General features: G+C 40.6%; 1 protein-coding gene across 5 annotated transcripts in view; it reads right to left on the bottom strand.

Moving 5' to 3' along the window:
* The window catches only part of LOC310885219 (uncharacterized protein), a gene marked incomplete at its 5' end in the record, with an annotated part of 109,173 nt that extends 85,114 nt beyond the window's left edge, over positions 1-24,059 (bottom strand). For 4 of the 5 annotated variants that reach the window (XM_083808279.1, XM_083808280.1, XM_083808278.1 and 1 more), the window contains 2 exons: positions 14,746-15,017; positions 20,505-24,059. In XM_083808279.1, the coding sequence (XP_083664405.1) occupies positions 21,006-24,059 (3,054 nt within the window). In that variant the 3' untranslated portion in view covers positions 14,746-15,017; positions 20,505-21,005. The remainder of the gene's footprint in view (positions 1-14,745; positions 15,018-20,504) is intronic. The other variant, XM_083808277.1, reaches the window with a different exon arrangement.
* Between the last annotated feature and the right edge of the window lie 1,436 nt (positions 24,060-25,495).

Genomic DNA, 25,495 nt, shown 5'->3' with positions numbered 1-25,495 from the left:
CACCCTTATTCATTTACCCAGTCCATACCCCTTCCGCTTGTCTATAACAATACTATAGGACACCATGCTGGATAAACCCATTTGCCTCTCCAGGCAAGACTTTGGAGCATCTAGCATGATAGAACTCTGACAAAAGGACATGTTTCTGATGCCTCAAACTGCAGTAAAAATCATGAGACAAATCACACATCAAGTATTTCTTATCAATCTTAGTGATATGGTTTAGTGGAGGATTTGTTAGTGTTCGGTCAGAGGTTGGACTAGGTGATCTTGGAGGTCTCTTCCAACCTAGATGATTCTGTGATTCTGTTTCAGTTATCTTGCAGTGATCCACCTCTGCAAAACCTTAAACAGAAATCCTTCTGAACATTCATAGCTGCAAAAATGACATGGTGAAATCCCACAGGCCAGACACGAACAGTAAACCAGCAATGTCTTAAAATCCAGCAGTTATAACTACTGTCTGTAGTTCTACTTCTTTCACAGAATCCTCCAAAAAATGGTGAAGAAAGGCTAATTTGCTCAGGTCCCTCAGCTCAAATAACTTGTTTAGACCCCACAGGTTTATTTACACAGCGGACTAAGAATTTGCTGTTCATTTCAACAGATCAATTTTTTGACCCCTCTCCATATCAATACACAAATCCTCAAAAATTTATTTGGGTTCCTTGAAGAATGTAAATTTTATAAAATTTGTTTTCATTGCATACTAGTCAGATGAACATCATGCAGAGATACTGTATAAACTATGTGTTCCTATCTTTGAAATTTGTAATTAAATCCAAATGTCAATACGATTTATTTTTAAAACATCTCTCAAACACCATGTTAGGAAATAATACAATTCTATAAAATACAGCAGAGAAAAAATTAGATCCCCAAAGGCTGTAGAGACCAGGCATACTGTTTTACATGAAAGATAGCACCAGATTAAGTAACTTCTATTCTGAGTCAAGACTGTCAAAATGATTTACAAATACTAAAGTGACATCACCTGCACCTATTCTTTTTTTCTATGCCTTCTAAAGGGTATCCAGAACTACTACTTTGACTTTCCAACACATTCACAGGCACTCACAAGAGTACAGTGATGAAAAAGATTCTTTCTTTTTACGTCAGCAGTATTCACAACGCTTGAGAAAGTTGGCTCTGACAGTATTCCAGTTTTATGTATACACTCCGTTAATTTCTGTGCTGTCTTTGCTCTATCAAATAACCTTAACATTTAAAGGTAGAATAAAATAAACCATTCTTACACCCCTATAAATATCTAACTAACCTTTAACTTTTATTAAAATCAAGTTTTCAAGAGTCTTGTCTTCAGTTTGTATAAAGTAAACATACTCTTTACAAAGAAGCATTTAGGTCTTGGCCACTCGAAGGTTTGCAGGCAGACCTTTACATCTGCCCAGAGCCAAGCAGGAGCAGCTTGCACTGCACAATATGAGCCTTGGCAGGCGGGCCCCTCCACAAGAGATTTTTTTTTTTTTTCCTAAGAAAATGAAAGACTGGTCCCAAGTCCCTTCTCAAATCTCATAGCCAGCAATTGACTGCACACCTACACTGACAGTTGTACGAAGGCTGTCCCAAGCTAGAGGGAGGAAAGACAGCAGACTTTTTGCAGGCAGTAAGACCATTTGTGGTACTGGAGAATGCAGCACATGTCAACAGCGTGGGGAAGCCTATTTTGGACATATTGCCCATAAGTGGTAAATGTTCCTATTTTATTTGTCACATGCTTGTACTTAGGAAAGTCGTATTATATACTTCAAATATGCATGTGAACAATGATAGTTACTTTAACAAACCACACACTAAAAAGTTTTTGTACTTATGGTAAACATTTTTGAAGCAGTTAACAAAATTAAGGACTTTTTTTTTTGTGGTGGTGATGGTGGGGAAGGTAACTGATAATCTGGACAGTAGCTTAGTCTTTGTGTTTATTTTTTCCACTGGCTTTTGCACCAGTTAAGTCTACACGACTGCATAGCAAGCCTTTGCCTAATTAAAAAGAGGTAGCTTGGTTAATCCAACGTCTTTTATTATACAAACAATCTAAGAGATACACAAACTTAAAGCTTGAAGTACAGACTGTTTACCCAAAGGCATCTGCTATTGTAAACTGAATGTAAGGCCCTATGAAATATATTGTATTGTCACTGTTGTACGTCAGCAGACTAAGATTTACACTAGTGTTATCTTAGTAAAGAAAACTAGTTCTGTAGTTACTTGTACAAGAATTTGTTTTCTGCCAAGCCTAACAATCCCTGTCACATAATAAACAATTTCTTAGGAGAATGGACACAATTGTTGATCAATTCTACACTTTCCTGCCTCAAAGTATAAGCAGTGCTGATAATCAGTTGGTCAGCAGCTGCTCACAAACTTTCTTAGCATGACTCTCTAAGAAGTCTTTTTATAAATGCAGCAGTGGCACATTTTTTAATCCTGGCGCCCACCCCTAAACTGAAGAAGATACTTGAAATAGAGAACAGAAGGTTCCTTAACTGGAGGAGAAAAAAATAAAAAATGAAAGGAAGGGAAGGGAAAGGGGGGAAAAAAGGGAGAGGGGAGGAGAGGGAGAAATATATATATCTCAAGGAAACACTCTAGCACAGCTTTTCATCTGCTGGCCTGTTGTATTATATTTCCATTCCTATAGACAGACAAACACACATACCCCTAAACCAAAACCTCCTGGCAGCTCAAAAGCACTCCACATAGCAAGTGGCAAGAATTGGTGACAAGTGGCAACTTGGCAAGAATGGGCTACATCTAAAATTGCATTCAAAGACCTTTATCAACAATGACTTTACAGTTGTTTAAACACTCAGAAGGTTTTAAACACAGATCACTCACCCTTATGCTCCTCCTCCTGAACAGGAGCATATACAGCCAATCTACCTCTCCAAAAGCACAGAGGAATTTACCACATTAGAAATATATATATATATTTCTAGTTTCTAACTGAAATTAATACTGTACTGAAATACTGTATGCTGTATGCCCCTGGGAGTATGAATTCGTACATTTTACCAGAGACTACAGGAACACATTGTACACAGACTACACAAACTGTAGGCCAGGTAACTCCATTACAACCCCTGTCTCATTAAGTGACAGGAAGTGTAATGGTTTTGGGGCAACTTCATTGCAGTGAAAGCAGAGGCTCCCAACAGAATGCCGTATCTGTTGTGCTAACGGGAAATGAAAGAGTTCCTTACTGCACAGAAGGAAAATAAAGCAGCAAAAGCACACCACAAAAACACAACAAAAAGATTAGGATGTGATAGCAGCACCTCAAATGGAAATAGCTAATAGAGAAATTGGTACTGACAGGCAAAGTCAGGATAGTTTGGCAAAGTCAAAAAGATTTTGAGCTTACTGCAGAATCAAAGAGATCGCAGCTTTGTGTTTTATGATGTAAAATCAATACCTTTGCCTCACAGACCTAAGTTATTGTCCCCAAAGATTTCAGATTAATTTCTGACATGTGACAAAGCCTTAGTTATAGTATAGAAAATGCATCTGTCCTATTTCCAGGTACACAGGCTATTTCGCTCTTTGAGGCGTTAACAGTAACTGGCCTCTACTGATGGTACTTATGTCTAATTCAGAAGCTAACCTCAAGCTTTATGCATGACGATGTTGATTTACTCAGCACATCTATGTACATCTCTGAATTATCTGTGGATGACTTTGAAGATACTATGTTTCCTTTTACTAACCTGAGAAAGTCAAACCAATTAAAAGCAAGCTAAGATGTGCCTTTTCTTCAATATTCATAGAATCATAGAATCATTCAGTTTGGAAAAGAACTCTAAGATCACCTAGTCCAACTTTAATAAAGATTTTTTTTTAATTTTTTTATTTTTTTTCCTGGATAAACTCGATGCCCTTTTAAAGGCCATAATGCAGAGCAGTGTCACCAAGAGCAAATCTATTAGCAATAGCAAGGTATTGTAAACACAAGAGCATCACTCAAGACCACCAGCTGAATATGGAGGCCTGGCAAGAAAAAGGTTGTTTCATTCTTAAGCTTGCATAATGAAATGTTTTTAAAGTTTTAAAGGCTGTTTAAACACAGCTGATAGATCTCTAGACTTCCTTCTAGCTTGTTCCTCTGAAGATGTCCCCAAGAGAGTGATAGGTAGATGACTGTTCTGGAACAGCTGTTTATTGAATCTCTGCTATTCTCTTCTTACTTTGAGCTTTCCTTGTATTTCTAATATTTCCTGCTCTTCCTTTTCTCTCCTTTGGACTGTAAGCTCTCAAGGGTGAGGACAATCTTCTTGCAAACATTCTCAGTGGCCACTAAAATGTCTCTGTGCACACCCATACAAAACAAAAAACACCCCTGCTGCTTCAGCAGACAAGGTAGGAAGTCTAACTTGAAGCAAATAATAACACCCCCCCCCCCCCCAAAAAAAAATCCACCTACCCTAGTAAACTATTCATTCACAAATATTCTAGTGCCCTCACAGCTGCAAAGGAAATACAAATGGAGCTGAGGACTCAGTGGCCTATGAGCATTGCTGCACATTATTTGCTCTGTTATCTGCTAATGTTGACTGCTCTCTTGGAGAATGACAGAGCACCAAATTACACATTGCAAAGGGAAATCAGTAAAAGGTAGCACAGTGAATTTTATTTATTTATTTTTTAATTGTTAGTGTACTAGACCTGGCTCCTCAGAGCTTACTCAGGCAAAGTTGACATTAATAGGTCCTTGGCTGAGCGAAAAATGCATGACTTTCCCCTGTCCATGACCAGGTAAACTAAAGTTGAAGCAAAGCCTTTGCAATAAGCCTGTTGATGCCAGTTCATTTACCAGGGAAGATAAGAAGGTACCTGGCCCAGGACTCATATTTTCTTCAGCCACAAATACTGTTATAATGAATTCATCATGATTTTCTACATCCCCTGCACTGAGACCTGAAGCTTGCTTTTTTTTATTATTATTTTTATTTTTTTTTCCCCTGCAGTTTGGCATAGGATCTTCTTGAACTGAGCAGGACTAGAAATGCCATGATCACAAATCTAGCACCTAGTTTGCACCATGGAGAGAAGAGGCTCTATTTATTGCTGCCCTGGGCAGCATTGGCTGGTGGATGTGCTGCTGCTCTGCCCTTCATAGGAACATACCTGCTATCTTTTAAATACGCTATGACAAGGCCCTAAGGTTTGTCAGGTTGTTCCCCTGGCTCCCTACCTTCTCTTCTACAATATACTGGAATCACTCAAATATACAAAAGACACTAGAAGCAGCTGCATCTTCTGAATGCAAATCTGACAGGTTTCAGACAACGAGGAAGATAGACAAGAAACGAGAAAGTTTCTAATGTTTCACTGTGCTAAGAAGTTCTCTAGAACACTTTTTAAAAATGTTTTTTGTTGTCTCTACCCCTGCATAGCTGTGTTAAAAAACACTTCTTTTTCCCCTCCTCAAAGAATGACATAGAAAACAGGTTAAGTATCTTACAGAGAAGCTCTAATGAACTTGCAGGCACTTAAGCAGAAATTGCTGGATGTCCATGTTGACAGGGAGAATGTCAGAAATTTTATTTCCATCAAAACTATTACACAGATCTTGAATAAATACTGAGTAACATCTTACAGCATGAGAAGGAGTAGAGAGAGAGATGTACATATGTGATCATGACACTTATTTCTTTGCAAGAGCACCTCTGTCACATGTTGAATTTTACTACCTGAAATGTCTCTTTTAAAATACAAAATGTATGAATTGCATCCACATTGGTACTTGGGGCATTGAGTAATCCAGAAATATTGTCATGGCTCTTTTGATATGAATTCCTCAACCAATATATTTCTAATATGACCACTGCCAGGTCTGAAATCCCTTCGTACACCACATAGCCTGTTCCTGAAGTGGTCAAATACCAACAGGAATCAGGAAGGAGACTGATACTGCAAAGCAACAGAACTCCTCAGAAACCAAAGATCTGCTCATTTAAGACAAAGACATTTGTCTAATGTATACAACACTGTACAGGAATAAGACAAAATTAGAGACTTGCTTTTGTATACACGTTTTCCTTACAGTACCATAAAAAAATTTTTGAATTTTACCCTAATGAGTTAATTCTGCATTGTTGGTTAAATAAAATGACTACTGCTTGCCAAGACACCCTTGTAAAAGCAACTGTTGAAATCAAGTGGTTCTTTCCTGCCTATTTTTAAGATTTAAATAAACAATGTTTTTATCAACAAAGTAGCCTCATTTGTGAGTTCTATACTGAACAGCAACAAATTGAAGACAAAAAAAAAAGATGAGTTCCAGTGTAAAAAGCAGCACGTAGTGAAGCAGCCTGGCTCTCATTGTTACCTCTAAGTTTAACACTGTTCACACAGGTAGTATATGCTAATCATAAAACATTGTTAAACATTGGCTAGTAATTATACTTTGTACTTATTAAGTGTTTTTCATCTGATCATCTCAGAGGCTTCTGCAAACACAAATTTATTTTTACAGTATTGTAGGAATAGTTAAACAATTGCTAAAGATACCAGAACTCTGGGGTGGAAATGGACCCTCTCTTCTATAGAACAGGATGATATTCAACATCCTTCTAGAAGCAAGAAAGGATTCAATAACACTGCTGTAAACTGTAGCAATCTGGTATTTTCAGCTGTACTGGAGTGTTTATGTTAAAGGTAGCATTGTGAAAAATGAAACTATACTTTTCTTGTGTTCTGTTTGTAACAAATATATATATATATATATTCATTCCTTATAAAGGTTAGACTTCAGCCAGTAACAAAAAAAAAAAAAAAAAAAAACAAAAACCACACACATCCCACAAAGCAAACCACAGACCAGAAAAAATCTGAAGCGTAAACATTAGAAAGGCTAGTAACCTATCTTAATCTGATAAACTCTTTTTGGCAACAAATTAAAATTGTTGTTTCTTGTTTGTGTGCATTTTATAATAGCTTTTTGTTGTATTAGAAGTTGCTGGCTCAAGACTTCAGGTTTATGAAAGGAGAAAGTATTAAATGCACTTCCCATAAGTTTTTGTTTGTTTTTTTTTTTTAAAAAAAGGATGATGCAGTGACTACAAGGTTATAAAACGATCAGCAACTCCTGTCTTCATTGGCTTCAGTGTAGAAATGGCTCAAGGTTACTATTTAGCATGGAGCATAAATTACCTATCAACCATTACATGAATAGCAACATAAAAGTTTTCCGATTAATTGGTATGGCTAGAAGTTAGCACATGCTCAACTTCATTAAAAAATGGCAATGTGGGAGACTCCAGACTAGGACTGGCACTTTGCTGTGTCTCTAGAGCCAACGGAAACAAGCAATGGAAATAACATGGAAACAACCAACTTCTCCAAATATTCATACACATATTAATATAGGCACTGACTACAGCTAATTTAAATATTATCAATGGCAAACAACATCTAGTTTTCATGTTGTCATGGCCAGAGTTTTAATAATAATAATTAAAAAAAAAAAAGCATGGAAACTAAGTACTGCAGTATCAAACTCTGTGAAAACACCTATTTTCTAACAGTTTCATGTGCACAGCTTCCTGTACTTTCCTTTTTCCAGAGCAAACTGAAGATACTAAGACCGTCAGTTGCAATAAGGATTACAGAAATGAATTTAAGCTTCTTTTTATTTAAGCATTCCTGAAATGTACAGTCAACTTCAAACATGTGCAGATTGCCAAGAGCCTAGAAGCAGTAGCAGAGCAGGGAAGGACTACTTGAGCAGTACAGGAATGGCCTCAGGCTTCTACTAGCATTTGCACTGGCACAGGGAAGCAAGCTGGCATTAGGAAGATCTTACTGAACTGTTCCTGGACCAGGCCATTCTAAACAGAATGCACATATAAATCAGAGACCGAGTGATATAATACCAGCTCATGATGTCATGCATTCATGATTATTTCAGGAGTTTTATTATAGTTTTCGAGACACATATTTTTTACTTTATTTTTTTGATACTTTCCTTTAGCCCTCAGTATATCTATTTGCCTTAATCCCCTTTCTCTTCTTCCCTGTGGGGCTCACTTCAGTGTTTCTCTTTCTTTATCTTCCCTATCCTTTGTTTCCTAAATTAAATGATCTTCCATTTTTACTGAGCAACATCTACTTTAAGTTTAATCAAGTGAAATAAACCAAATAAAAATCTGCTGTTCCTATGTAACACTTATGCTTGTTTGTTATAATCCATTGCTCTGCTCGCTGGCATACTTAAAACCAAAGTCTTCTGCCATTCTGCCAATCTTACTCTGATTACACAGCACCTAATGAAACAAGATCATACTCCTAAATGGCAATAACGTCTTAGAAAAATAAATATGATCACCAGCAATAAGATTAATTAATAGCACCAAAAGTTTAACTATGAGTGAGAGATGTAAGCAGATAGATGGAAACAAAACTAAGACAAAGAAACATGATCACTCAAAACAACTAATGCAAAGTATATTTTAAACACCAAAAACCCTTACAGAAAAAAAAAACAAAAAACAAAAAACAAAAAACAAGCAAGTTCCTTTCTCGGAAACTTCCCATCCAAAGTATTATAATTTATGCCTGTTTTGGGCCGAAATTCCAAGAAGTTTGAATCAGTTTTACATCTTCCGGCAGCTAATGAAGCCTGGATATGCGTAGACAAAACATTCTGCTGTTATCTCAGTAGACAGAAAAAAACAAACAGAATATTTTATGGCCTAAAATAATTTCTCCACAAAACATTTTCAATACCATGTGACCATGCTAGGAAAATATGTCAAGTTATTTTGTCGTTTTAGCTTGAAATATATGGTGGTTCTACCATGTATCAAAATATAAAAGTCATTTTTCATTGGCCATACAAGAAGCTGGGTACACACATGGTTAAATACCACCAAATATATGCTGTTTTGGAAAAGCCAGCTTAATAGATGAGAAGATACTCCCTTTGTGTGCCATCAGCTCTTTAACTGAAAGTGAGCAGAGGGCACAAAGTACAGGTCTGAACATCAAGGTGGAGATGAGGACTTTCTACTTAAGCTGTGGATTCTCTCCAAATAAAATAATAAGTCTGCTTTGTGGGAGAAATACCTGTTACATCTCCCCAGACAAGACAGGGCTCAGGGGCATCACCGGACTGATGGCAGCACTCAGGTCTCAGCAGGCATCCTGCCCCACAGTGCACGCTGCTGCTGGGGCCCAGTGCATCTCCACCCCCTAGTTTCAGGTCTGTAGCTGATTAGCCCTCCTTTACGATGTTGTTTCCTTGTCTAAGTATATTTATTCCTGCAGAAAGTCATCCACATACTCAAACCAGATCAAACATGCAGGCACATTGTTCATCACAAGGCAGCATATACCAGTGCAGATGTCTACTGTGCTACTGTGACCACCACATTAGTGAGACACCAGTCTGGTTTCCCTCATGGAAGCCACATAAGTGGCACTAATTCTGGAATCTCCTCACTGTACATAGGATGTGTTGATATTTGATCTTACTGAGCCCAGTATTATTGTGCTAAAAATTCTGATTATACAGTAAGTGTATAGTATATACATATATACAGTATGGGTGCTTAATTTTATTCTGCAAATTACAGAAAGGAACTGTCCAATAATTTTCTTTCCAAGTCAAATTAGCACAGAATGTGATTTTATCATTTAGAACCATACCAAAACAAATAATAAAACGTCTGGTAAGCTTACAATAAGACATTAATACTAAGCTAGTAAACAGCTTATTCAGAAAGAAAATTTTCCAGAGAATCAAGAGAAAACAAATCAATCAAATGGGGAAAAAATGTTTTGTCTTTAAGCATCAGATAGTTTCATTTACAGATTTTTTAATTACATTTACTTTCTAAAATATTTTTTCTTCCTCTCCAGGAGTATCCATTTTCCGTTGTGACAAGTGTATTTTCTTCCAATTTTACCTGTCCACTATTATGGATGGAACAGAACCCCCTACACTTAAATTTAAGTCTATGCTGAGACAATGAAGAGGCTTTTGTATTTGCTTGATAGCTAAGAAAGCGAGAAATAGGGAGGCTAGATCTGTTGTTTGTTTTCACAGAAGGTTTACCTGGAACAGGGAATTGAACACAGGTTTACAATTCTTAACTCCAATCAACAGGATGGTCCCCTAGCTGCTGAACCCAGGACACCCAGCCTTAGTTTTCTCCCATCCAAGTAAAGACTAGGTAGCTAAGTCCTAGTGAAAGCTCTCCAAATGGGTTGATTATTCACAAACAAGTATCTGCTCTAGCTCCTGGGATCAGCTCCTGCCATCTATTCCACTTCCTCCTTGGGGTGCTCCATGGCAGCATTTTGCTTCCTAAAACCAGAGACCTCACTCTCAGCTTTTCCCATGAGACCTATACTGCATGCTGCTCACTTTGTTTCTGTGGCCTTTGACCTTTCCTCTGTAGCTCTAATTCCACTGCACATTGTATTTGCTTTTCTCAGGGTGTAAAATGGGCCTTGTGATCACTCTGCTCAAATATCTGGGTAGCCCAGTAGATTAATTAACCATTAGACTAACCATGGCTGAGGTAGAAATATAAGAGATGCTATTCTAAGTAAATACATGGATATTACCCAGCCTCTTTCCCCCCAAGTACTTTGAATCAGGAGCTACAGAACAAGGTCCGTCATGCTCTCAACTTTGGTTCATGCTGAAACCTTTATACCATTTACATCCATAGGAGACTTGATAGCCCTACAAAACACTTCCGTCTGATATTTTGAGCATCATAGACTTCCAGTATTTTTGGACCCAATATTTTACAGTAGGATGTAAACAGTGCAGATAAAATGGCCCATGGATTTAACTATTTTGCAGTGTTTATCTTCTGCTGCAAACGTGATTAAATTGCCTGGTGGTTTCATCCACCCTTTGATGTCCCAAGTGCTTTCAAATTCTTCAATCTATTCAGCTCTGCCTGTGACATATTCCACAGGCAGCTAATAAGATCATTCTAAGTGCAAAACAAAGGTAAAAACCTTTCTGTTAAGTCTGTGCAAGGCAAAACCAGGGGTTTGGGAATGTAGGTGTGATACACAAGTTCACCGCTCAAGTTCAGTCACTATCAGTGCAACTGATGCATTTTTAAATTACTTATAATATTCTTCAGAGTTTTATAATAGGCAAGAGGTCTATGACTGTATGCTAAATGAAAAGTGGAACGTAACATTCCTGAGGGAGGGTTACAATACCTGGTTAATGAACAAAGCTATGTTTTTTTCAGTCTCCAGTGGCTGATGGTTGAGGAAGGCTCCTTCATGCCACTCAGCTTGTATGCAGCAGTGGTAATGAAAATTGCATTGGACAATTGAGAGAATAATACCCAGTAATAATATTCACTATTGCTTTTGTGCATAAGAAACATCTGCTTTCCTCAGCACCATCTGCTGGACACCAGCAGGTGCTGTAGACCATCACAGAAAAGCCCTACATTTCTGTAAGTTCAACTGTCCTCTAAAACAAAAGAGGTTCTTTTTGCTCCAGGAAAATCTCTCTAGAAAGGTAGGTCCTTATTAAATGTTAGTTTGTTTTTTGTTGTTTTGCTGTTTGTTTTTAATTTTGTTAGATATTGCTAAGGCGTTAGATTTATTTTATCAATCTTGTCACTTATATATTTCTTTTCCCCAAAGGAGTTAAGCACACTGAATTCAGTCCTCTTATACCTCTCCTGACATGGCAGATCTCCACATGCTAGAGAGTTTGTAGGAAGTACTAGCTAAAAACACACAGAAAAAAAAAGTGTGTGGGGGGGGGGGGGGGGGACAGACGAGGAGTTGCTTCTTGCACTGTGTCTAATCTGCATTTCACATTTTGAAAGGAGTAATGGAAAATGTTAAATAAAACCAAAAACTAGAATGCAGCATTGCGTTCATCTAATCCAACTACCTGAAAAAAAACAGACCAGTAATCCAGATATTTCAGGACTGTCATATCTGAGAAGTATTTGCACCAAGGATTTTATTTCCAGAATTATCTGGAGACAAAAGAGCAAGCATTAAAGAAATATTCAGGCTGGAAATTATTATACTATAACTGGAGTTGCTCTCATTTCTTGTTGTAAATGTTTCACAGATGGCGAGGCACCTTTAATTAGATTTGAGGACCATAAGGAGTAGAGCATAGCAGTATGCTATCCTCTTTTTGTACAGAATGATGGGAAACAGCTTGATTAGGGTTTTCTAATGACTTTATTTTTTGTCAGAAACTGCTAATTTATAAATGAGCAAAGATTTCCATGGAACAGTACAAGGCACAAAACAAGTGTCATAAAGAAAAAATGAAATTTCCAGTTAAAATCAGAGAGTGAGAGACATGGAGAAGGAGAATAAAAGCAGAAAAGTCCAGTACTTAGGGCTTGAGTGAGTTTCAGGTTCCCCTTTCCCTTATCAAAAGCAGCTGTACTCACAGAAGTTACCTTCACGTGAGCATGCCAGGTGGCTGACCTTACTGCTAGCTACTGGTGGGCTGCTCCCAGTTCTTCCTACTGCACCTCTTCTGTCCTGTGGAAGCAGCTAACAGCCCCTGGGCCTCGGAGTGAAATGGCCCCACAACTCAGCCATCACATAATATCCATTTACCTTGGCCACTGGATTCAATGAGGTTATAAACCCTCTTCTCCAATGTATGTTTTTTTATGCAAAATGGAACTATTTCAAAATGTTATTAAAAAATGTACCAAAGAAATCAATAATACAGGTGATCTTGGCACTCACCCTGGACAAGGAAGACTTGGGTTCAAGTCTTCATTCTTGATATTTTGTTCTTCCTCCTTCCCCCTTTCTCCTTACACATACTTTTTTAAACATAAAATAAAGGTAATGGGCTTGGCCTTATCCTGACACAGAACTGGATTTCCCTCTCTTCCTTTCAACCAAGCAGTAAATTGTTTTTGTGCCAAGGCCTGCTTTCTGTAGTTTTGTTCAGACAGAGCAATACTGCACTTGCTCCAAGTCCCTAAGGTAAAAGGCACAGGAAAACCTCTTAACCAAAATTTTAATATTGGACTCAAAAATATCTAAGTACAAGAATTTTTACATTTCGAATTTCAGCTGCAAAATTAAGACTCGTGTGCATTTTGCACATTTCCTCTGAGCCCAGGTCTGTGCCTATTCCAGTGAGTACATTCATTCTACTAGACTTGTAAATGTCCAGAAGACTTTCCCTTCAAGCAATCTCTGTTGGGTTCAGCAGAACAGGCAACTTCATAAGTATGATTTAAATAAATATATATATCACATTTCCTCAGCTTCAACTCACGTTTTGAATAAAGCAAATTAAATTATTTAGAGCTGGGATTTCAAGGTAACCATCTCTGTATTGAAAATTGGTTCTCTCCCCCACATGCCTGGTGATAGGATGAGGGGGAATGGGCTAAAGTTGCGCCAGGGGAGGTTTAGATTGGATATTAGGAAAAACTTCTTTACTGGAAGGGTTGTTGGGCATTGGAATGGGCTGCCCAGGAAAGTGGTTGAGTCACCACCCCTGGAGGTCTTTAAACGATGTTTAGATGTAGAGCTTAGTGATATGGTTTAGTGGAGGACTTGTTAGTGTTAGGTCAGAGGTTGGACTAGGTGATCTTGGAGGTCTCTTCCAACCTAAATGATTCAGTGAAAATCATGTGCATTCAAGAAAAAGGCATTTGTTTTTCCTTGAATGTTTACCTAGCTCTAACTGATGGATTTGCAGAAAACAGCAGCTGCAATGGCTGCTACAGGGGTTCTGTGCCTTTAACTCATTCTTAAGTTCCACAGGTTTAATTATGATTAACTATGTGATTTATGCCTTAAGTGCATAACTCTCTCCTGACAGTTTCATGATCTGCTGCAGAGTTAAGAAGGAGCCTCATCTGTTGGCTTATTATGAGTTAGATAAACCATGAATGGTCTAAAGGTCTCATTTTAAATAGTGGGAGCCAACTTCTGGTAGGCAGTAATAAAGGGGTGGAAAAGAGTCACATGGCTTTCTAAGGTTGTTGGGTATTTCAAAACAAGAATTTATGAGAAAAGGACTTTGATAAGAAAAATTATACAGCAGCAGACTTGGACATGGTTTTATTTTGTTACCATTATAAATAGAATGTGATTCTTAGGATGTAATGAGCTGGAAAGCAAGGATGAAAGATATTGCCCTTCATACGTTATTGCGCAGCATACTGCATTACACAGGGAGCATATGAATATTAAGTGAAATACCTGTCTTGGAAGAGATAGTCCCACAGGATTCAGAACACAATGCCACATAAAAGATGTAAAAAGCATCATGTTGTGATTATGGTGCTATGCTGGAAATTGAGATGTGGCTTCAGCTGCTTGTTTGGTCAGACATTTCCAAAGAAGGGTAACTCAGCTGATCTCAGATTCAACAAATATGTGAAAGCATATCCCTAAATTTCAAGCAATGTGCAAGGCACACCAGGACTATAGAGGTACAGAAACTGTTGTGCTTATGTTGAAATACAGCATTTTAGAAGCCATTTAACAGATCTAGTTTGGCATAAAGATATTGCTGGCATCCAAAAAGGCAGGGTGTTCATGTCTTCTTTTCTTTTTCTCAAGCTGCTGCTTTTATTGTTCCTGAGCCTAGCTTCACATTAAAGACCTGTCTCAGTTATGAGTTTCAAGCTAGGAAGAAATGAATCCATAGACGGCATAAAATATCAGGGATAAACACAAACAATGTTTCCAGTGATGCAGGTGTGTTGAGGTAGATAGAGCATGATGCCTTACCTTAAAATAGGGCAGCCACGTGGAAATAGCATTGAGGACAGTCACAGAGGCATGTTGGAGAAGAAAGTCTAACCCACTGCAGTATTCTGCTGAGGGACAAGGATGAAGTTTAATGATCCAGCTGAGACGACTAATGGTCAGATTCCACCAAGACTGATGATGCATGGGAACTTCAGTGAATTTAGGTCTGGGGTGTTGCCCTGCCTTGGCCCCACGTCAGTCCTTATTCTGCCAGTAGTGCTTGTGTTATCTTGCAGCAAGACAGAAGAGATCTTGTACAAAAAAAGAAAAAAATACATTTGTTGTTGAATTCATTTTCAGCTGCATCAGTCCACAGCTAATATAGTCAACTCAAAGGAGGATTTGTGGATAGGAATGGGGGAAAAAAAATCCTTTTTAATAAATAGGTCCCAGGGATAAGTGAATGCAAAATTGAAGTGAATACAAAACTGTTGGGGGGGGGGGGGGGGGGGGAAGGTAGCTTTTAGGAACTAGGTGGTCTGGGAAACCCTTCCAGCACAGCTTTTGTTTTCAAGGGTTAAGTGAGCTTCCTTGTGCAAGATAACCACAGGCTTTCAGCCACACAAGACCAGGGTGGACATGAGTACATCATAAAACCTCTGGAGGAAGGCAGGAACTGGAACAAGTGCTCATTTATCTCACGGCAGAAATAATGAGCTTGCCATTGCCTTGAAACACTTACAGGAGAGCAATGATACCTATCCAGAAGGGTTTCCAGTAGGGAAATCAGACATATTATGAGCATAGCTATTTCATCTGCTTGCTTAAAGAAAGAATCAAGCCTGAATATGTGAGATTAGTAAGACTGAGCAAATTGTGTGGATCTGCTGGGGTTACTGTATTTGAGAAAGGATTATGCAGCACAGAGAAACTGAGCATTTCTACTCACATAGCTTTTATAAACCTGTTCTGTTTTCTCCAGTAAAGTTGCTTTGCAGGCTGGATTACTGACACCAGCAAGTCACATACACTCAACCTTGAATCTTTCCTGACAAAGTTTTTATGCACCTGTGAGCTAATAGCACACACAGACACTAAAAAACAAGTAAAGCTGTCATTGGCACTGTGAGAATGGATGAAGACATGGCCTTCAAGGAAGGGTCCAGTGACCAAAGTATTTGAGAGATGTTTGAGAAGAGCTACTCTCCAAATATACACCAAAAAAAAAAAAATAATGCAGGAAAAACAGTGTTTTCTCCTTTCTTTTGTAGTGGGCAAGAAGTAATTAGTTTAAATTCTTAAATTGCTCAAGAGAGCAGTTGAGCATTGACATGAGGATAAAATTTTTGAACAGCAAGCACAGTGACGTATTGGACCAGTTTACCAAAAAAGAATGAGGGCTCTTTAAGAACAGGTTGCAGAATTCTGTTGTGATTTAGACTGTCTGGAATGAAGAGCAAGAAGAAGGATTTTGAAGATTCTATTCCCGTAGGGGTCTTTAAAACTGAAGCATGAACAGCATCACAGTGCAGCTGATATTCTGGTATAGAGCACAGTCAATTTCAGCTTGAACTAAGGTCTTATTTTTCCACTGGGGATTCAGGCACTCTATAGCTTTGCCATATTTCTGCCACAGTGAAACACAGCTGACTATCTTACCCCCAAATTTAGGAAATAGATTGATTAACTGCAGGCAAAAGTTACAAGGGTCAGTTTTACTAGACATATTGGTAAGTGATACTCTGTACCCAGGAAGAGAATCCAGCTGACCAGAGTACTGATCTCCTCTGTACAGTCTTTATGGTCTGTAAATCATTACTCAAATACTTATTCTTATACCATTGTTACTTGCAGTACCTGATATTATGTGTTCTACCTTGTGTAAAATATATATATACATGCATATACACACTTATAAAAAAAAATCTAAACTTGTCAGTATCCTAATACCTATATTGCTTTTTCCCCGGCTCATACCTGATCAACATCTTGAAGCCCAATGGGACAAACTTCTACTCAAGAAACCTGCTTATAGAATATTTTTTATGTTATTACCTGATGTGTAAGACAATTTTATTACAAAAGTGATCCAATAGGCACAGACATAGTGGGGTTATAATTTCTTTGAGTAATACATGAGTTTCTGCACAGAGCACAGAGGCCAGAAGGGGTCCAAAGACAGCTGTGGTAAACTTTCCTTTTGTTCTTTGTATAAAACAAACCATTTTTGCTTCTTTAATTCACCATAGTTTATACATAGCTGTTAACATAGAGTTATAATAAAATAACGCAGAATCTATGGACAGAGTATACACAGGAATACCACCCTCCCCGCAGAAAATAAAATTACCTTTGATCCTGGCAGCCACATCCCTGAGTTCAAAATTTACATTCAGAAGTTAAAATTAAGTTCTTTGGTACAAGATGCTGTAAATGCCAACAGTTCAGTACAATTCATAAAAGGCTCAAAAAGTTTATGGATAGTGAATCCATACCAATACTATGAAAGGTGCATTTTATAACAAATTTTAAGTGATGTTACAGACCATCTAGAAGCTGATCAAGAGAATGCTGCAACAGCTGCTTTCAAAAATCAAGGTTTAGTGAGCTACTGAATTTCTCTAGCATAGACGAACCGAACCCTGTGTTCAGTATGATTATTTTTTCTTGGTTTTGCATCATGATATTGTCTCAATTTTCTGGTATGTTTGCCACCAAATCTTTGGCAAATAACTTTGTCAAAATTAATAATTCCCATGTATGAGTCATTAATTCAAAACTGGTTTTAAGTCAAGTCTAAGGCTTTATCATATTTAGTGAAACTAGCTTTCCCAGCGAATTTAGTGGCACAAAATTTTAATCAGCTAAGAGAAACAGAAGTTCAATCCTTCAATCTGAAATTGCAGACAAGTTTCCTAATATCCCAAATAATTTCTAAGACAAAATTCATTTCATTTTCTGTAAATGACTATAAAATTATGCTATGTTACTGCAAGCAAATCTGAAGCATGCAAAGAAACTGGATAAGCCTAACAGCTTCTAAACTAGAGTAAGTAGCATTTCCCTCAAGAAACAGACATCTGTATTAGGATCGGATACAACATATTTCATCAAGTACGATGCTTGGAGGATGCACCTATTAGGCTACAAAATTGTAGGAATTTGCAAGCTTCCTTGATGTACTTGCATCAGACTACATCCATTTGTAACATACATCATCCTCTACCCCGAGAGAGGGAAAAACCTAGAACAGTTAATAACCCTGTGCCAAGTCCTTAAACTTAACTGTCCAGTCTAAAGGACATGTTTCAGGCCCAGAGCCCAACGATTTGCTCAACTAAAGAATCTAGACAACAAGAGAAATAAAAGAATGAAGAAAGAAAAAAAAAAAAGCCTAGTAGAGAAATACATACTATGACCTTACTGCTTTATTTAAATCTTCTCTAATCCTAATTAAATGTCATTGTGTTTGAAATTTGCAGAATTGTGTATTGCATTTTGGCAGCCTTGTGTCTGTGACAGAAAACCATAATAATTCTCAAGAAATAGAAAAGTCTTCAAAAGCATGCAGGTTAGACAAGTGAAAAGCTTGAATCATAAAGTTCATTGCCTTCCAAAAAGCAGACGTTATTAAATACACACTGCTGGGGCTGGCCAAGCATAAAGAAAGCTTAAAAGTAAATAGATCAAAGAAACTGTGCTAAGGAACATCCTCAGGAGAGTCAAACTGGCTTTACTTTGGTCACAATACTAATTGTTAACATAACATTTTAAGCATATTCAACTCTGAAAGGAATAGTTACCTCAATTCCTTCTCTTAAAGTACTTAGAGAAAAAAAAGTAACCTCTCTTACCTAAGAAAAGCCTCTACTTAAAGCCCCTCCTGAAGCATGACCACAGAAAGGAAAAAGACCAAACTAATAATACAAGTCGTACCTTTTCTGTAACTGTTGATCATTTCAAACAAACCCTCACTGTTACACATTATTTCTCATCTTGTTCACCTGCTGCAATTAAAAAAACACCAGAAAAAAAACACAAACCACCAAAAGATTATAGTGAATAGAATGAAATTGTCACTTTTTCTACTACATTAATATCACCTGCAAAACAAACACAACACTACCCTGATACTCATCATTGGAACAGTGCTGCTGTAAGGATTTTCATACATCTCCCTTCCAGTTCCAAAACAACTGTCCTGGAATCAGCACGATATAGACTACACTATCAATATTCTTATTTCAGAGAAATCAACTACCACATCTAAAATTTAACAATCACATTATTTGACATATATGATAAATGACAAATAAATCTGTGGGGAAAAAAAAAAAAAAAAAACACCTTTGCCCTGTTAACTAATGTATTGCTTAAAATAAAAATAAAATAGACTTTTACCCCAAAGTGGATGGCCTTATTGTGAGTTAAGCAAAAATAGTAATACAAATAGTATTTTCTAGGTAGTTGAGGCAAACACAGAAGACAGTATCTTCTGTAGAACCCAGAATTCTATGGACAAGCTGAGTACCTTCTGCACATTCTTGAAACCAAGTTTTAACATGATTAGTGTATCAAAAGAGGAGCGGCCAGCAGGTCGAGGGAGGGGATTGTCCCCCTTCCACTCTGCCCTTGTGAGGACCCACTTAAGAGTACTGCATCCAGGTCTGGGGCCCCCAGCCCCAGAAAGACGTGTACCTGTTGGAGTGGGTCCAGAGGAAGACCACAATCAGAGGGCTGGAGAACCTCTCCTACGAAGACAGGCTGACAGGACTGAGGATATTCAGCCTGACAAAGAGTAGGCTCCAGGGAAACCTCGTTGCAGCTTTTCAATACTTAAAAGGGGCTCATAAAAAAGATGGAGAGCAACTTTTTGTTTGGTGTAGTGGGTTTACGTGACAAGGTTTTGGTAGCAGGGGCCATAGGGGTGGCTTCTGTGAGAAGAATCTAGAAGCTGCCCCATGTTAGGTAAGGGCCCCACTGCTGACCGGAGCCGAGCCAATAAGCAATGTTGTTTGTGCCTCTGTGAGAGCATATTTAAGACAGGGAAAACAAAAAATGCTGTGCCACACAGCAACTGGGAGAGTGAGGGGAGTGAGAAACAGACTTGCAGGTGCCAAGGCCAGTGCAGAAAGAGGGGAAGAGGTGCTCCAGGTGCCGGAGCAGAAGCCCCCTGCAGCCTGTGGTGAGGCCCCTGGTGGAGCAGGCTGTCCCCCTGCAGCCCATGGAGTACCACGGTGGAGCAGGGTTCCACCCTGCAGACCATGGAGGAGACCATGGTGGAGCAGGTGGACCTGCACTGATGGGGGCTGCGGCCTGTGGAGGACCCCCACCAGAGCAGATTCCGGACTGGACCTGTAACCCGTGGAGAGGAGACCATGCAGGAGCAGGTGACCTGGCAGGAGCTGCTGCCCGTGGGGAACCCAGGTTGGAGCAGTTTGCTTCTGAGGGATGGACCCAGTGGTACAGACCCATATCTGGAGCAGTTCTTGAAGAGCTGCTGCCTGTGGGAAGCCCACACCGGATCAGTTCAGCAAGGACGGAATCCCGTGGGAGGGACCTGTTGTGGTTTAACCCGGCTGGCAGCTAAACACCACACAGCCGTTCGCTCACCCTCCCCCCTCCCTCTCTGGGATGGGGGAGAGAAACGGGAAAGTGAAGCCTGTGAGTTGAGATAAAGACAGTTTATTAAGACAGGAAAATAATAATAACAATAATAATAATAATAGTGATAATGGTAATAGTATTAACAATAATAATGTGTAAGAAAACAAGTGATGCACAATGCAATTGCTCACCACCCGCTGACCGATGCCCAGCCTATTCCCGAGCAGCCGGCCCCCCCACCCCGGCCAGCCACCCCTATATATTGTTTAGCATGACGTCAGATGGTATGGAATACCCCTTTGGCCAGTTTGGGTCAGCTGTCCTGGGTCTGTCCCCTCCCAGCTCCTGCTGCACCCCCAGCCTGCTCGCTGGCAGGACAGAGCAAGAAGCCGAAAAGTCCTTGGCCTGGTGTAAACACTGCTCTGCAACAATTAAAACATCAGCATGTTATCAGCGCTCTTCTCATCCTAATCCAAAACATAGCACCCTACCAGCTACTATGAGCTACTTAACTCTGTCCTAACTGGAACCAGGACAGATATCCACCCCTTATTCCATACCATTTATGTCATGCTCAGGTTACACTCTGTCCAATACATTCTAATTAATCACCATTTTCATCTATGATATATAGCAATCATGGTAGTGATGACATACATTATTATATAATAATTAACATACTACAATTCAACTCATGGGCTATTCTCACCCAGTATCAAATCCCCTTGAGGTACACACCGGACCTCCCCATTCTTTTGCATTACCCACCAAGTGCATCCAGGTCCCTGAGCAAAAGCAATTCCACGAATGGGTTTGCCTTTTCCTGAGGCAGGAGTAGCCCAGACTGTTTTACCCAGCATGTTTCTTACGTGCACTACAGGAACTTTATCCCCTTCTACAGTGCGTAACAGGTTTGATTGGGCAGGTCCAGCTCGGTTGGCAGATCCCCTGGTATTGACTAACCAGGTGGCCTTTGCCAAATGTGTATCCCAGTTTTTGAATGTCCCAGCACCCATTGCTTTCAGTGTAGTCTTCAACAGTCCATTGTATCGTTCAACTTTTCCAGAGGCTGGTGCATTATAGGGGATGTGATACACCCACTCAATACCATGTTCTTTGGCCCAAGTGTCTATAAGGTTGTTTCGGAAATGAGTCCCGTTGTCTGACTCAATTCTCTCTGGGGTGCCATGTCGCCATAAGACTTGCTTTTCAAGGCCCAGGATAGTGTTCCGGGCGGTGGCATGGGGCACAGGATATGTTTCCAGCCATCCGGTGGTTGCTTCCACCATTGTAAGTACGTGGCGCTTGCCGTTGCGGGTTTGAGGGAGTGTGATGTAATCAATCTGCCAGGCCTCTCCATATTTATATTTCAGCCATCGTCCTCCATACCAAAGAGGTTTTGACCGTTTGGCTTGCTTGATTGCAGCACATGTTTCACAGTCATGAATAACCTGTGCTATAGTGTCCATGGTCAGGTCCACCCCTCGATCACGAGCCCATCTGTAGGTTGCATCTCTACCTTGATGGCCTGAGGTGTCATGGGCCCATCGGGCTATAAATAATTCACCTTTATGTTGCCAGTCCAGGTCCACCTGAGCCACTTCAATCTTAGCAGCCTGATCCACCTGCTGGTTGTTTTGGTGTTCTTCAGTAGCCCGATTCTTGGGCACATGAGCATCTACATGGCGTACCTTTACAACCAGGTTCTCTACCCGGGCAGCAATATCTTGCCACAATGCCGCAGCCCAAATGGGCTTGCCCCTGCGCTGCCAGTTGTTCTGCTTCCATTGCTGTAACCACCCCCACAGGGCATTTGCTACCATCCATGAATCAGTGTAGAGATAGAGAACTGGCCACTTTTCTCGTTCAGCAATATCTAAAGCCAGCTGAATGGCTTTTACTTCTGCAAACTGACTCGATTCACCTTCTCCCTCAGCAGCTTCTGCAACTCGTCGTGTAGGACTCCATACAGCAGCTTTCCATCTCCGATGCTTTCCCACAATACGACAGGACCCGTCAGTGAACAAGGCATATTTCTTCTCATTTTCCGGTAGCTTGTTGTACAGGGGGGCTTCTTCAGCACGAACCACCTCCTCCTCTGATGATATCCCAAAGTATTTGCCTTCTGGCCAGTCCATAATCACCTCCAAGATTCCTGGGCGACTGGGGTTTCCTATTCGAGCCCGCTGAGTAATCAGTGCAACCCACTTGCTCCATGTAGCATCAGTTGCATGATGCGTAGAGGGGACCCTTCCTTTGAACATCCAGCCTAGTACCGGCAGTCGGGGTGCCAGGAGGAGCTGCGCTTCAGTACCGACCACTTCCGAAGCAGATCGAACTCCTTCATATGCTGCCAATATCTCCTTTTCAGTTGGAGTATAGCGGGCTTCAGATCCTCTGTATCCCCGACTCCAAAACCCCAGGGGTCGACCTCGAGTTTCCCCAGGTTCTTTCTGCCAGAGGCTCCAGGTGGGACCATTCTCTCCGGCTGCGGTGTAGAGCACATTCTTTACATCTGGTCCTGTTCGGACTGGCCCGAGGGCTACTGCATGAACTATTTCCTGCTTAATTTGTTCAAAGGCTTGTCGTTGCTCAGGGCCCCATTCAAAAGCATTCTTCTTACGGGTTACTTGGTAGAGCGGGTTTACAATCAGACTGTAATTTGGAATATGCATTCTCCAAAACCCCACGACACCTAGGAAAGTTTGTGTTTCTTTTTTGCTAGTTGGTGGAGACATAGCTGTTATCTTGTTGATCACATCCATTGGGATTTGACGACGTCCATCTTGCCATTTAATTCCTAAAAACTGGATCTCTCGTGCAGGTCCTTTAACTTTATTCTGTTTTATGGCAAAACCGGCCTTCAGAAGGATTTGGACTATTTTCTTCCCTTTCTCGAAAACTTCTTCTGCAGTGTCACCCCACACAATGATGTCATCGATGTACTGCAGGTGTTCAGGAGCTTCCCCCTGCTCCAGCGCAGACTGGATCAGTCCATGGCAAATGGTAGGGCTGTGTTTCCACCCCTGGGGCAGCCGATTCCAAGTATATTGGACTCCCCTCCAAGTGAAAGCAAACTGTGGCCTGCACTGTGCTGCTAGAGGGATGGAGAAAAATGCATTAGCGATATCAATTGTGGCATACCACTTGGCTGCCTTTGATTCCAGTTCATACTGGAGTTCTAGCATGTCCGGCACTGCAGCACTCAGTGGTGGCGTGACTTCGTTCAGGCCACGATAGTCCACTGTTAGTCTCCACTCACCATTAGACTTTCGCACTGGCCATATGGGACTATTAAAAGGTGAATGAGTCTTGCTGATCACTCCTTGGCTCTCCAGTTGACGAATTAGCTTATGGATGGGACTCAGGGAGTCTCGGTTGGTGCGATATTGCTGCCGGTGCACAGTTGTGGTAGCGATCGGCACTTGCTGTTCTTCAACCCTCAGCAACCCCACAACAGAAGGGTCCTCTGAGAGACCAGGCAAGGTAGACAACTGTTTAATGTCCTCTGTCTCCAAAGCAGCTATGCCAAAAGCCCAGCGGAACCCTTTTGGGTCCTTGAAATATCCTCTTCTAAGATAGTCTATGCCAAGGATGCACGGAGCATCTGGGCCAGTCACAATACGGTGCTTTTGCCACTCATTACCGGTTAGACTCACTTCAGCCTCCAATACAGTTAACTGCTGGGATCCCCCCGTCACACCATAAATACAGATGGGCTCTGGCCCTTTATAGCTTGATGGCATTAGAGTACATTGTGCACCGGTGTCTACCAAAGCCTTATACTTCTGTGCGTCTGACGTGCCAGGCCATCGAATCCACACAGTCCAATAAACTCGATTGTCCCTTTCCTCCCCCTGGCTGGAGGCAGGGCCCCTCTAGTCCTGGTCAGAATCTTCATTTCTGTGTTTAAAGGACTGCCTGCTGGAAGTTGGAGCAGCAAACCTTTCAGAGAACTCCTTTTTCCCAATTGTTTTCCTTTGCAATTCACGTACCCGTGCCTCTAGGGTCGCAGTAGATTTTCCATCCCATTTTCTCATGTCCTCTCCATGGTCACGTAGGTAAAACCACAGGGTGGCACGGTGTGTGTGCCCACCATATTGTCTTCCTTGCATAGATGAACGTTTACCCCTAATAGCTGAGACACTGGTTTGTACAGGTGGGGAGGAAAATAATCTCTCTTCAAGTTGGTGGATCTTTTCAGAAAGTTTCTCCAAGGTATTCTCTTTTAGCTGGTGGACACTGGTTCGTTCAGGTGAAGGGGAAGATAATCTTTCTTCAAGTTGGTGGATCTTTTCAGAAAGTTTCTCCAAAGCATTCTCTTTTAGCTGGTGGACACTGGTTCGTTCAGGTGAAGGGGAAGATAATCTTTCTTCAAGTTGGTGGATCTTTTCAGAAAGTTTCTCTAAAGCCTTCTCTTTTAGCTGGTGGACACTGGTTCGTTCAGGTGGAGGGGAAGATAAATTCTCTTTAAGTTGGTGGACCTCTTCAGAGAGTTTCTCCACAGCTGAGACACAGGCCTTTAGGGAAGAGGAGAGATTTCCTTCGTACTGCCGGAGTATTTTAGTCACTTCATTCACTGTGGGATTCTCCTCCGTTTTCCAGGCTAGTATTGCCAATGAGTTGGCATATGATGATGGGGAACTCTGTACAAACTTCCGCCACATGGGTAGTGTACACCGGACTGCATCTGGATCTGCGGATGTTTGTGCGTCGTCTAGGTCCTTATAAATTACTTCCCGTACGGCCAATTCCCTCAGGTACTGAATTCCCTTCTCCATGGTGGTCCATTTGCTTGGTAAACATACAAGTTCTTCCTTGAAGGGATACCTTTCCTTCACAGCTGACAGGAGACGCCTCCAGAGGCTGCGAGATTGTGCTCCATCTCCAATTGCTTTGTCAATGCATGCGTCCCTAGCAAGGGATCCCAGCCGCCTGGCTTCCTTGCCCTCCAATTCCACATAATTGGCTCCCGTGTCCCAGCACCGGAGCAGCCAGGTGACAAGCTGCTCGCCTATACAGCGACCAAAATCTTTTCGCACATCTCGTAGCTCACGCTGGTATAGAGTCCGGGTAATTACTGTTGATTTTTCGACATCCTCATCCTCATCTTCAGTCTTCTGCACCTTTGATGGCCGGTGTAGAGTCCGGGTAGTTACTGTTGATTTTCCGACATCCTCAT

This window comes from Anser anser (assembly GCF_964211835.1).
Source record: "Anser anser genome assembly, chromosome: 1".
Classification (NCBI taxonomy): Eukaryota; Metazoa; Chordata; class Aves; order Anseriformes; family Anatidae; genus Anser; species Anser anser.
Note: the sequence above shows the minus strand (reverse complement) of the source record. Positions and strands in the feature narration are given on the sequence as shown.